General features: G+C 37.4%; 1 protein-coding gene across 3 annotated transcripts in view; it reads left to right on the top strand.

Moving 5' to 3' along the window:
- Nucleotides 1-72: 72 nt before the first annotated feature.
- Nucleotides 73-13,913, top strand: part of Lrrc66 (leucine rich repeat containing 66) — a 29,392-nt gene continuing 15,551 nt past the window's right edge. For 2 of the 3 annotated variants that reach the window (XM_070013146.1, XM_070013144.1), the window contains exons 1-3: nucleotides 73-341; nucleotides 3,452-3,940; nucleotides 10,239-10,408. In XM_070013146.1, the coding sequence (XP_069869247.1) occupies nucleotides 3,454-3,940; nucleotides 10,239-10,408 (657 nt within the window). In that variant the 5' untranslated portion in view covers nucleotides 73-341; nucleotides 3,452-3,453. Of the gene's footprint in view, nucleotides 342-1,621; nucleotides 1,672-3,451; nucleotides 3,941-10,238; nucleotides 10,409-13,913 lie in introns of those variants that run through there. The other variant, XM_070013145.1, reaches the window with a different exon arrangement.

Below are 13,913 nucleotides of genomic sequence, written 5' to 3' on the forward strand. Positions count from 1 at the left end.
GGTTACAGGGTTTCTGCTTGATCTCTCTTTCTCTGTCTCTTACACACACACACACACACACACACACGAGATGAATTGGACCCATATTTATGTTTCTATGGAATGAAAGTTAGAAAAGTTGTTCAGTCCCAGCTGGAGAGTTTTCTGTATGCTTCTATGGCCCAGGGGATTGTGCACTGTCACTGTGGCAAGAGCTTGGAAATGAAAGAGTGAAGGCACCACCGAGAAAGCTGATGGGATGGGTGGAGCCTCCAGGGCTCTGGTCTAGGATCTCCACCTGGCATGACCCAGCTGTAGACCAACCCACTTGCCAACCAGTAAGGATCTGTAAGGATCTTAAGGTATGCTTCAGGTGCAGGTAGTAACATTGTGTCTTTCCATAGCTTGTCATCAGTGTCTTGTTTTTTCCTGTCTTTTTCCAACTTCTCTTGATGAAGGAATGAATTCTTATTTCTGCATTGTTAATTCTGCCTTCCCCTGACTCACTCTGATACATACATATCCAAGTATTTCTTTTTTTTAAGGTTGTTTTATATGTACATATATTCTTTTTTAATATATATTTTCATTGTAAAGATACTGGGGTTACAGTTGCATGAGTAAGTAATGAGTACATTTCCTATCAAGCATTGTTACCCTCTCCTTTGTTTTTCCCCTACCATCCCTTCCCTCCCTTCCTCCACAACTCTTCCCTCCATCTGCCCCCAAGTTGTAAAGTTCGTTTTCAACATAGTGTCTTGTACATCTCGTTGTTAAAATGGGTCAACCTGTATCCTTGTTTTAGCATTTTGTTATTTCTCTTCCCCTCCCCAAATTAGAAAGATGTATATACAAAATACAGGGCACTGAAATAAAATAAATGTATGATTAATAATACCTGTACAATATGACCATATAAGATGATGCTAAGTGAAATGAACCTCAAGATAGGGACACAAAAGTTTTTATCTTTGTCTCTGTTGTTTTTAATGTACTATGTGATTTTTTTTTTGTTTCTTTTGTATGTTCTTCCCCCATGGTATAACCCCTGTTTTCACTGTATTTTATTTCAGTGCCCTGTATTTTGTATATCCAAGTATTTCTAACTGCTTCCTCATACTTCAGCTGGAATTTGTCAACTTAAGGACTATATTTTACCTAATTGTTTACAGTTTCCTCAGAAACTTAAGAGATCTCAGTGGTTTCTTACCTAGTATAGATAAATTTGAATGTAGTATAAATAAAATTCTCATCAATGCTTTTAACTTTAGATTTATCCTTACCTACTGTGTTGAGTTCAGACTTTCAGTTGTCAGTCTTTTCAACTTAAAAGGAAACCAGGTAATAAAAAAAAATCTAACTTAAATCTCCTTTTAAAAAGGCGTTTTTAACCGTAGCTTTCTCTCTTAAATATTGCAAAGTAATGACTGTATTGGGGTTTTTTCTGAAGGGTTGCTCATATTATAGTCAAAGCTTGGTGTGCAGTTGTATAGATAATGATTGCAGCTCTGAGTGTATAAACAAATACCTTCCAGCTGAGCAAGTTAATTCCATTTCAGAGTCTTGCACACAGGGCACAGTGGAAATCACACCTCCCTGCTGTAAGTCACCTTGAAGTTTACGACCATGTGTACCTGAATTTAGGTGTCCTTCAATTGTTGGGAGAATTGACCTGTGAAACAAATGTAAGAGGTGTGTTGTGAATTTAATTCACTCTGCATGCATGCACACAGGTATCCCAATGAGAGTATTGACTGTTAAAAATATAAAATGTGTTGGGCATCAGTGGCTCACATCTCTCTCTAATCCTAGCTACTCAGGAGGCTGAGATCTGAGTATCATGGTTCAAAGCTGGTCTGGGCAGAAGAGTCCCCGTAAGCTCTTATCTCCAATTAATTAACTACTCAAAAACCAGAGACTCAAAGTGGTAGAATACTAGCTTTGAGCACAAAAAGAGGCTCAGGAACAGCACCCAAGCCTGAGTTCAAGCCCCCCTCCATATATATATAGAGAATATATATTATATATATAATGTGTGTGTGTATGAGAGAGAGAGAAGGGGGGGGTCCTTACTATCTTTTGGGGAGTTCAAAAACAGCTATAAGGCAAAATACTGAAAATGAGGCATAGTATTGACACTCTAAATGTTACTGACATCCATTCATTCAGTAAATGTTGACTGACAGATGGGTGGAAACAGACAAAATAGAAACTAGAGCAGGAAAGGAGGCAATGGGCCATCAGATTTTAGATAAGTCTGAAAGTATGTGTAGGATTTAGGCTGAGTAGAGAAAAGGATTCTGCTTGGAATTGAAAATAAGCAATGTTTTATTGGCTGAAACATAACTGTTTTTGCCCAAGTCACATCTTAGCAGTTGCTCCACATGAATTTACCAAACTTAATTTATAAGACTAGGTAGATAATGGGAAGCTTCGAATGGCAACCCAAAGGACTTGGGCTATAGATAATTAAGGAAGCTCTTAAAAGATTTTAAATGAGGAAATTATATAAGGAAAACAGGAAACAGTATCCTTGGGATTCCCAGATTAACTGCCGCAAGAAGAGGCAGTTAAGCCATTTTATATTTTAGACTATAGTGATAAAGACTAGTATGAATGTTATTAGACCAAAAAGGAAGGAGCCATTTATTTGACTTGTAGAGAGAATACAGAATAATATTACTGATTGTGTACACATTGGTTTTTAAAATAGAACTTAGAACAAATCATTTCAGGTTATTTTGTCTTTACATTTAACCTTTATAACTTGTGTATAATTACAAGAACTTTATTGCTCTCCTGGAATTTTTGGTGAAAAAAAATACATGTTTCTATATCTCATTACATCTTCATGTTCTGAGGCAGAGAATCCTTTTCTTGACCCATTTTACTTCATGTTCTTTACACTTAAATTATTTCAAAATGGTTTGAAAGTCAAAGCCACAAAGATGAACTTTGTTTAGTTCGTTGACTCATTTTTTTAAAAATCAAGTTGTCTCTTTTGTCAGTTGAACTTTCTACTCATATGGGAGGTTCCCAGTTTCGAGAAACTGGATGTCATTCCTGTAATAAACCACACAGCTGATTACAGTATTCTAGATAAGCACAATAGACTTTACCCTGTGCTAATGACCAGCAAAGAAAAGTCTAGTCTGAGTAGGTTTAAGTCACTCCAAAGCAGACTGCTGGGTGAATGATAGTGGAAAAACAGATGCACAGGTGAGGCCTTAATGAATGTATATTTTCTAAAAAATCAAGGGGTCCTTTAAAATGTCACAGAAGTATAATTTTTATACTATAGCTTTTAGTTTGTTAGCTACATTAAAATACCCTGACTTCTAAGAACTCATTCACTTAAAATGATAGTCAAGATATTTTCTTTATTCTTAAATTTTTAAATTCCTGCTTCTTATTTGCTGTTAGTGTTTATACAATTTATTTTGAGTAAGTCATCTTACTTTACTTTTTTCAGGCATGATGAAGAACCTCAGCATTGCTACCATAGTTACAAGTCTTGTCTTCACTGGAATAATGGCAGAGCCATCAAGAGAAACCAGGATTTTCTCCAATTCTGAGGACCAATGGAATGAGTATCTTCCGACAAATTGTTCTTTTACTGGAGAACATTTTCCACCTGATGAATCAGAGATAGTAGCCACAGTGGATGTGAGTTTCCATTTCCTTAAAGTTCTCTTCCACTCTCCTACAAAACAAGGACAGGAAATAGAGCATTTGGACCCCAGTAATGATATCATATGGAAAATAATCTCATGCCCTCTTGAGCATGTACATGCTTTGGAAATATTAAACCTCAGTGACAGTGTAATCTACTCTAACTCATTGGATCTGCCAGGACCTCACTCCTCACAGCTGAGACTACATAGAAGCAGCCTTCAACAAGAGCTTCCATTTCTAAAGGTGCTCATTCTTCAAAGAAATAAACTCAGAGATATACCCACGGGTGAGTAGTTCTAAAAGTCAAATGAATCAGAGAAACTGAGTTTATGGAAAACTACTATTTTATGTCAACCGAATTCTTACTTTCAGTTTTAAGGGAGCATCCGAATGTCAATATATGATTGGAGCAAATACAATGAAAGGTCCTTCTTAGTGGAAATTAGGATATATAGTGTGGAACCGATATGAAATGCAATCTAATCTCCACTTAGTATGACTCACATTAATGTTAGGTACACTTGTCAAGAGCTACTAGGAAGTATCTAGGTGCTAAATAATAATGTATGATTTTAAACTTATCTGTTCTGAGTGTTGTATATTAATACAGAAAAAACACTGAGAAATAACTTGTTTGGATATTTTAATAATATGTAGCAATGCAATTTTATGTTGACATATTTGATTTTTTTTTCTTGGAATACATTTTGTCTCTTCTTACTTAGTTGTACTCCAAATGTAGATCAGTACTATGAATCAGTATTATGAATTTGTATATAAACTTTTTATTATCAAGTCAAAACCAGAATTTCTTGTCCTACCTTCTAACAGAATGCTTTACATATCTTCTTATTGTAATAAATACTCATCTGAACTCAATAGTGTACATGTTAGAGTTCCTTCACAAATAGGCCAGATTTTACTTAGAAAATATATCAAGTTTATGAAGCAAGACTTCCTTTGCCTTTTTTTGTTGCTGTTCTTAGTTATAGGACTTAAACTCTGTGCCTGGGCACTGTCCCTCAGCCCTTCAGCACAAGGCTAGTACTGTACCACTTGAGCCACAGCACCACTTCTGGTTTTCTGGTGGTTTATTGGAGATAAGAGTCTCACGGACTTTCCTGTCCAGATTGGCTTTGAACCGCAACCATCACATCTCAGCCTCCTGAGTAGCTGGGATTACAGGCGTGAGCCACCAGCACCAGGATTTTCCTTTGCCAAAACATTCTGGAGTACTAGACACTTCACTTTCTCTTTGTTCTTAACCTTCACTATTTGCTAAGCACTTACTTTTTATGACAATTTTACTTTTTTAAAAAAAGATTGTATCTTTTCTCTATCACAAATCACCATTTTTCTCATTTTTCAGTTTTGACTATTCATATCTTTATTTTTGCCTCTTAATAGCATCTATCCATGCCATAAGCATCATTTTGGCAATAAGAGCCTCGCAGGTAGTGTAAGTCCTCAAGTCACTGTGTCAGAGAGCTGTGTGGAGGGAGTTTCCCTTCCTGACTTTTCCATAAAACATAGAGTGTAAACTAGTTTTGATCTTATTTTGTAATTTTTATCTTATTGTTCATAATTCAAAAGGAATGTCTGTTATTATTTAGGAGTTGAAGGAAAAAAGGGGGAAATTAAAGTTATTCAAGGGTTTTCTTGTTTTTGTTTTTTGTTTTGTCAGGCACAGGGCTTGAACTTGGGGTCTGGACATTGTCCCTGAGCTCTTTTGCTCTTTTAGCAGCCAACCACTTTGAGCCATACTGTCACTTCCAGTTTTCTGGTTGCTAACGGGAGATGAGTCTCATGGATTTTCCTGCCTGGGGTGGCTTTGAACCGCAATCCTCAGATCTCTGTCTCTCGAGTAGCTAGGATTACAGGTGTGAGCCATCAGCACCCCGCTCAAGTTTTTTTTTTGTTTTGTTTTTCTTTTTTTTGGTTGGGGAGGGGGGTCTGGCCATGGGGCCTGAACTCTGCCTGGGCGCTGTCCCTCAGCTCTTCAGCTCAAGGCTAGCGCTCTACCACTTGAGCCACAGCGCCACTTCTAGCTTTTTTCTTTTTGCGTGTGTGTGTGTGTGTGTGTGTGTGTGTGTGTGTGTGTGTGTGTGTGTGTGGTTAATCATAGGGCTTGAACTCTGGACCTGGGCACAGTTACTGAGCTCATCAGCTCAAGGCAAGTGCTCTACCACTTGAGCCACAGGGCCACTTCCAGTTTTCAGGCAGTTAATTGGAGGTTAAGAGTCTCACCAACTTTCCTGCCCAGGCTGGCTTTGAACCAGAACCCTCAGATCTCAGCCTCCTTAGTAGCTAGGATTACAGGCCTGAGCCACCTGTACCTGCCTTACAAATAGTATTTTAATAGTTGCCTTAATTGGTTTACTCAAACATTTAAGGTATTTTTTTCCTTGATGAACATCATTTTATGTATACATATTCATATGACGCAATGCATTTTTTTTGTCAGTCATGGGGCTTGAACTCTGGGCCTGGGCACTGTCCCTGAGCTCTTCAGCTCAAGGTGAGCGCTCTGCCACTTGAGCTACAGTACCACTTCCAGTTTTTAGGTGGTTAATTGGAAATAAGAGTCTCACAGACTTTCCTGCCCAGGCTGGCTTTGAACCAGGTCCTCAGATCTCAGTCTCCTGAGTAGCTAGGATTACTGGCATGAGCCACCAGTGCCTGGCCACGATGCATTTTTAACTAATATAGTAGGTGATAATGTCACTTCTAAATTCAAGTGTCCTAAAAATGGAACCTTGTATTATCTGTAACAACATAACTGCATTGAATCTGTAGATTGCTTTTGGTAGCACAGCCATTTTCACAATATTAATTCTGCCAATCTGTGAACATTAAGTCTCCATCTTCCAGTGTCTCCTTCAATTTCTTTAAGGTGTTATAGTTTTATTATAGAAGTATTTCACCTCCTTAGTTAAGTTTATTCTTAGGTACTTAATTTTTCTTCAGGCTATTGTAAATGGAATTGTTTTCCTGATTTCTTTCTCAGCTTAGTCACTCTTAATATATAGAAATATTACTGGTTGTTGTTTACTACTACTTTTCTAAAGTGCTTTTCAGATCGAAGAGGTTTTTGGTAGGGTCTTTTTAGTATGGTATCACATCTGAAAATAGGAATCATTTTACTTCTTTCTTTCCCCTTCACATTCCTTTGTTTCTTTCTCTTGCCTTATTATAGTGGCTAAGGATTCAAGCAAAGTAAAATAAGAGTGGAAACTCTTGTCTCATTCCTGACATTAGAGAAAATAGTTCCCTCTTTCCCCCAATTCAGTGTTGGCACAAGTTTAACATATGTTAAGATATAGTACTTGTTATAGTATATGTTAAGATGTAGTACTTCTATTCCTGTTTTCTTTATCACTTTTGTTGTTAAAGGATTTGGTATTTTGTCAGAATTTCTCTTGAATCTATTGAAATGATCATATAATTTTGTCCTCAATTTTGTATATGTACTGTATTATATTGATTAATTTGTATATTGTTGAGCTACTTTGCATGCCAGGAATGAGACCAATTTGTTCATGGTATATAAATAATCTTAATGTGTTATTGAATTTGATTTGTAAATATTTTATTGAGAATTTTACATTTATGTTCATCAGAGAAATTGGTCTATAATTTTCTTTTTTGTTGTACCCTTCTTGGGTTTTGGTGTTTTCCTTTGAAAATGGTGATAAGGATTTTGTGAAAATTAAAAATTGAAATGATTGTGAAATGTTTTGACAATATAAAGAATTTATAAAGAATATAAATAGGGGGGCTGGGAAGGTGGCTGAGTGGCAGAGTGCTTGTCTTGCATGCATGAGGCCCTGGGTTTGATTCCTCAGCACCACATAAGCAGAAAAAGCCAGAAGTGGCGCTGTGGCTCAAGTGGTAGAGCACTAGCCTTGAGCTGAAGAGCTGAGGGACAGCGCCCAGGCCCAGAGCTCAGGCCCCATGACTGGCAAAAAAAAAAAGAATATAAATAGGGATTTAAAATTGTTTCTTTCTTTCACTTCAGAGTTAGACATGAGCTTTCCCTACTGAGCAACTAGGGTACTTAATCCATGCAATTAAGTACTGAGGTATTGTAGGAAATAAGAGTTCACATCGCCAAGTAGGCCAGAAAGATATCATGAAAATGTTAGGAAACCTATAGAATACCAATGGTTTTTGTTGCATCTTTTCTCCTAGAGCTATGTATTTGCATATTAAAACATTCAGGGATTACAGGTGTGAGCCAATCCTAGCTACTCAGGAGGCTGAGATCTGAGGATCCTGGTGCAAAGCCAGCCTGGGCAGGAAAGTCCATGAGACTCATCTCCAATAAACCATTAGAAAACCGGAAGTGGCACTGTGGCTCAAGTAGTAGAGCGCTCGCCTTGAACTGAAGAGCTGAGGGACAGCGCCCAAGCCCAGAGTTCAAGCCTCACAACCGACCAAAAGAGAGAGAGAGAGAGAGAGAGAGAGAGAGAGAGAGAGAGAGAGAGAGAGAGAGAGAGAGAAGAAAGAAAAAAACATTCAGTGATATTCTCCTCTGTAAAGAGAAACATTTTCTCCAGAAGTTATATTCAAATTCTTAATAACTAGCCCCCATTGGATGCAGCCTAACTAGGGTACTGGTGCAGTGTCCAACTGCATTGGGAAGAGTTGAGGACAAGTCTAAGGACAGTGGGCAGTACACAGGGACTCCAGCATTTGGAGTTGCTATTGCAGGAGTATTTCTTACTAGCTTATGCCAACATAATATTAGCTTTGGTTTTCTTTCATTGTTTTTTAGACATGTGGTCTTCTTGGCCTATCTGCTGTTTTCTTGCTTTTTATACAAACATGAGTACAAAGAAATCAGTCTTCTATGAGTTTATTACCGCCCCCCCATTTAAAGCAAGTAGCTCTTAGTCAGCTCTAGCTAATGCTGTCTTATGCCACTAAGAACTTCCAGTTCTTCGAGAGAAACCAGAAATGCAAATTTTTTATTGAATCTTTAATTTTCCTCAAAGACCTTTAAATCACTATGTAAGCCAAATACTATTGCCTCTGGCCTATTGAATGTATATTGGATAAGAGGCAATGCAAGATTTCAAAAATGTGAATTCTGCCCTGAAGGGACTTGATCATTTGATGAATAGACAGGCAATTAATAGGGAATTGTATAGTTGGATGTACTACTTTGTATAAATAAACTTTTTCTTGTCTGTTTTACCAATCCAACAGACTAAGCTTTAAGGTGAAGATTCTGTACTCTGTCCTTAGCACCAAGTACCTTGCTCATAATATTTTGATTGATCTATTGCCCTAAAAGTCTCTTGCTTAATCTGTACAAATGAATATGTGACAATTTATGTGTTACAACCATTTCAATTAAGTCATCATCTCTGCATAATCAGTATTGCAATCAGTACTGTGCAGACAGTAGAAAAGTAATAAACCCTTATGGAATTGAACCAATTTGATCTGTTATGCAGTAGTGAGTTAAAGACATAGCCCACATGCGTGAACAGAACAGAAAAAAAAAATGTAAAATTGAAGTCACTTCTTTGAAAGACCCATCTGGGAAAGCAAAATTGGGAGTCTGCTTTGACTGGCACCTTATTCTCAACCTACATTCTCAGTGCCAAGTGGGCCTTCTGGGTACTCCCTGGAACCAAGTGAAACAAAGGCAGAGACAAAAATGCAATTTAATTTTTGTGCTGAAAAAAACAAAATCTAGTTGTAATGCACTGACTTCAGAAAAAAATACAAGAATATCTAGAAAATAGCGATAGGTCCAACAATAAGTAGTTAAAAGAAAGGACATTGCTGCAAAAAACTTTAAAAGTAAAAAAAAAAATGATCTATGTACTAAAGCATCAAAACAGCTTTTTCCCTGATATATCAGAATCATTTATCTAAATCAATAAATATCTATTCATCACCTCCTTTAATCAAGGTTTGGCCAGATATCGTGGTAATGTGTCTGTGATCCCAGTGGAGGTAGAGGATCACAGTTTAAGACCAACCCTAGGGCAAAAAATACTAAGATACTATCTGAAAAAAAAAAATGAAGCAAAAAAGCTGAAGATGTGGCTCCAGTGGTAGAGTGCTTGCCTAGTAAATGTAAAGCACTGAGTTCAAACCTAAGTACTGCCAAGAAATGTTTGGATTTTTAAAATTGAATCTTTTATTTTAAAAGTAGAACACGCTGATTGAAAGAAAGAATCCAAAAGAATATAACATAAAAAAGGAAATTCCCTCTCATATCTTTCTTCCCTTCTCCCCGCCACCCTAGTTCTCAATGCACTGACTACTAATAATGACTAACTTAAAATATATGGTTAAGTTTGTGTATGACTCTTTTTTACCCAAAACATTTGAACTATATAGTGTTCTGAAACTTAACTTTTTTTTTCTGTTGAATCAGTTCACAGGTTGACCCCACTCTATTAACTTTAAAGACTACTTTCTATTTTATAGTATCATTTTATGTCACATTTCTACAGTTTTTCATTTGTGGATCATTAAAGTTGTCTCCAATTTTCTACCAGTATGAATAATACTGCTATAAATACTACTGGTTTTAGTTTTCATTTACTTCTTAATTTTAACAGGTCTGTGGAAACTGAAGTCATTGCAGAGTTTGGATCTGTCCTTCAATGGAATACTGCAAGTTGGGGTTTCTGATTTTCATAGCTGCCTGCAACTGGAGCACATCTATTTAAAGAGTAACAAGATATTCAAAATCCACCCAGAAGCCTTCAAGGACCTCAAAAAATTAAAGGTTCTGAAATATGTCTATACTGTCTTAAATATGCAGCTATATGGGTAATTACCTTAAAAGACTATTTCTATTGAAGAACTTCTTCAGTAGAAGTTCTTCCTAGCTATTGATTGAACACCTAAGTCTATTTTAAGATCCCTGAAAAGAGTTGAAGTTGATTTCTTGCCTCAAAAATCAAAACTTTCAATAATTAACATGAGCTTAAACATAATACTTAGCAGCAAGAATTGGCACATTATTCCTCTAAATCAAATTGAGTCACACTCCAAAATCCCAGTTACCAGTTGGCAAGAAATTAAATATGTGATTTTTCAGTCTGTCTTTATAAGCTACAAGATCAGTCACTGTTCTATGTAAACTAGGACATTTCAAAGGTGGCTGTGAATCGCTGGCCAATACTGAGATGTGAACAACTCAAGACCATAGGGTGAGTCCGTAACCGTACTGCTTCATTGCCAAAATTAGACATGGGAAAAATAGCAATGAAATAGTAACCATACATACTTGGTTGGCACTTACCAATGCCACAACTCTCCTAAACATCAAACCAGATTGGGGGAATCTGTGCCACATTCTGGAGCTCTACACATTGTAGTTAATCTTCCTGAACTCCTAGTAGCTGAGTATAAGGAACCCCAAAGTCTGCTTCAAGCCCTTTTCAGCATACTGTCCCCCTTGTGAGGACAGTGTAAAATGCCCTCACTAATCATTTAGACCAATCAGAGGGACCTCCAGAAATGATCTTGTAGAAACTTCTGTCATAACCTCTGTCACCCACCACTGTTCTCTATATGGATCAATATTATTCTCTAGCAAGATGTAGTTTGAAGTGTTGTAGAAGCCAAATATAAAAAACAAAAATAAGCAAGTAAATTTCATCTTATTGAAATATATTATTTAGCCCAATGCACTAGCTATTATTATGATAAAAGTGATATACAGAGGGGTTATAATTCCATAAATCAGGTAATTAGTACATTTCTCTTTTGGACAATGTGATCCATTCTCTTGCTCTCTCCCAGTTTTTCCCTCTCGTCCCCACCTACAAGTTGCATAGTTCATTTTCTTTTTTTTTTATTTAATTTAATTTTATTTGTGAACATACTGTACAGAGGGGTTACAATTACATGGGCAGGATAATGCGTACATTTCTTACCAAGCATTGCAGCCTCCTCCTTTGGTTTACCCTTCACATCCCTTCCCAGCCTCCCCCCTCCCCCCCCAATCCCAATCCTTCTCCTTCCCCCCCTTACCCCCCCTCCCCGCACTGACGTTGTAAAGCTCGTTTTGGACATGACAACTTGTACTTCTCATTGTTGCAACAGGTCCACCTGTATCCTTAAACAACTGGTTTTTCCCCATCTCCTCCACATGTTATACTGACATCAAATATAGTGAAAGCAGGGGTTATACTGTGGGGGAGGGACATACAACGCAACAAAGAGATAATCTTATAAATGCGTTAGAAACACATGCATGAAAGAAAAAAACATTAAAATACATATCTAAGGCTTCATTTTCCTGACATCACATTATCTGACCTTTTCTGCTTGACTCATACATATACTAGATATTGCAAATAAGGGAAACCATGGGACCTATGTTTCTTTGGGCCTGGCTTACTTCACTTAATATAATTTTTTCCAAGTGCATAGTTCATTTTCAACATCACGTCTAGTGAATACCACTGCTGCAATTTGTTCACCTTTGTCCCTCCATTTGGGCATCCCAAAGACAGATGAACAAACAAGACCAAAAAAAAAAAAAAAGAAAACAACAACAAAGAAAAATCCTCTTGTTTCATTTTCCTGGAGTTCATTTTGATAAATATTACTTTATATGATCAGAGGCATATGAGCATTGTGCTTTTGTGTTCCTGCCCTAATATCCTCCTTTAGTCTCACTGTGAATGCCTAGAGTCCTGTGAAATTCATCATAGTCCATTATATCTTAGATCTAGCTTCTGCATATGAGAGAAAACGTGCCATTTGTCTCTCTGGGCCTGCTTACCTCACTTAACATAATTTGTTGTAAGTCCATCCATTTCCCTACAAATGACATACATTATTTTTTCTAATGGCTGTGTGAAATTCCATGGTACCACACTTTTTGGACCTACTCATCCATCTATTGTAGGGTATCCAGGCTGTTTCCAATATGCTGCTTTTTACATATGAAATTACATCAATTAATACTGAGGGGTTTTTTGCATCCCCCTTTTTACGATCTTCAACACCTTTTTTTGTGTATCTTACATCCCACAGAATTGCCCGATAGCCACATGTGGCTAACAGCTGTCTTGTTAAGGCAGCATGCACATGAACAGCTGCTGTTTGCCTGGTGTGAAATACTGTTGAAGTGTACCTGTGAGACAAAGCTCCAGCTCCCCCTTCTAACCAATAGAGCTTGAAAGCCTGCTTCACAGAAAGAAAGTTAGGAAGCCTGCTGCTAAGATTCCAAGGAACTGCTACTTCCCAGTCACACTATCTTCAGCAAGTTACCAGATTTCTGTGCCTGTTTTCGTATCTGTAAAATAGAAACAACTTAGTTCCTGTCTTATAGACTATTTTAATGAGGACTACATGTTTTGATGCACAAAAATTTATTAAGACAGTACTTAAGGTACAGTAAACATTGTACCACTTATAGAATTGTTTGTGTGTGTGTATGTGTGTGTGTGTGTGTGTTGTGTGTGTGTATGCCAGCCATGGGGCATGCCTGGCCCTGAGCTTCTTCTTGCTGAAGGCTGACACTCTATCCCTTGAGCCAGTTTATTAGAGATAAAAGTCTCATGGTTTTTCCTTACCCAGGCTGACTTCTAATTCTGATGCTCAGATCTCAGCCTCCTGAGTAGCTAGGATTACAAATGTGAGCCAAGGGCCACTTACAGAATCAAAGCTCAGCAAAATAAGACTTTAAAGGGGTGGATGGAAGAGGAAGGAATAGATGAATGAAGAGAAGGGGGAAATGCAGTCACAAATCCAATGTATATCCTACAAAATTAAGAAGAGTGTTGAAATGGGTGACATTGATCAAGATATATTGTATTCATAAACTGCTTTGTTAAATGGCAACTCCTTTTTATAATTACTTAAAGATAACAATAAAAAATAAATAAGCCGGCACTAGTGGCTCACACCTGTAATCCTAGCTACTCAGGAGGCTGAGATCTGAGGATCATGGTTCAAAGCCAGCCGTGGCAGGAAAGTCCATGAGGCTCTTATCTCCAATAAACCACCAGAAAACCGGAAGTGGTACTGTGACTCAAGTAGTAGAGCACTAGCCTTGAGCTGAAGAGGTAAGGGACAGCACCCAAGCCCCGAGTTCAAGCCCCATGACTGACACAAGAGAGAAAGAAAGAGAGAAAGAAAGAAAGAAAGAAAAGAAAGAAAGAAAGAAAGAAAGAAAGAAGGAAAGAAGGAAGGAAAGAAAGAAGGAAAGAAAGAAGGAAAGAAAGAAGGAAAGAAATTGGAAGGAAGCCACAAACAAAAAATAATTTTTAAAG

This window comes from Dipodomys merriami, unplaced genomic scaffold, assembly GCF_024711535.1.
Source record: "Dipodomys merriami isolate MVZ:Mamm:240054 unplaced genomic scaffold, mDipMer1.0.p SCAF_9, whole genome shotgun sequence".
In the NCBI taxonomy this organism is placed as follows: Eukaryota; Metazoa; Chordata; class Mammalia; order Rodentia; family Heteromyidae; genus Dipodomys; species Dipodomys merriami.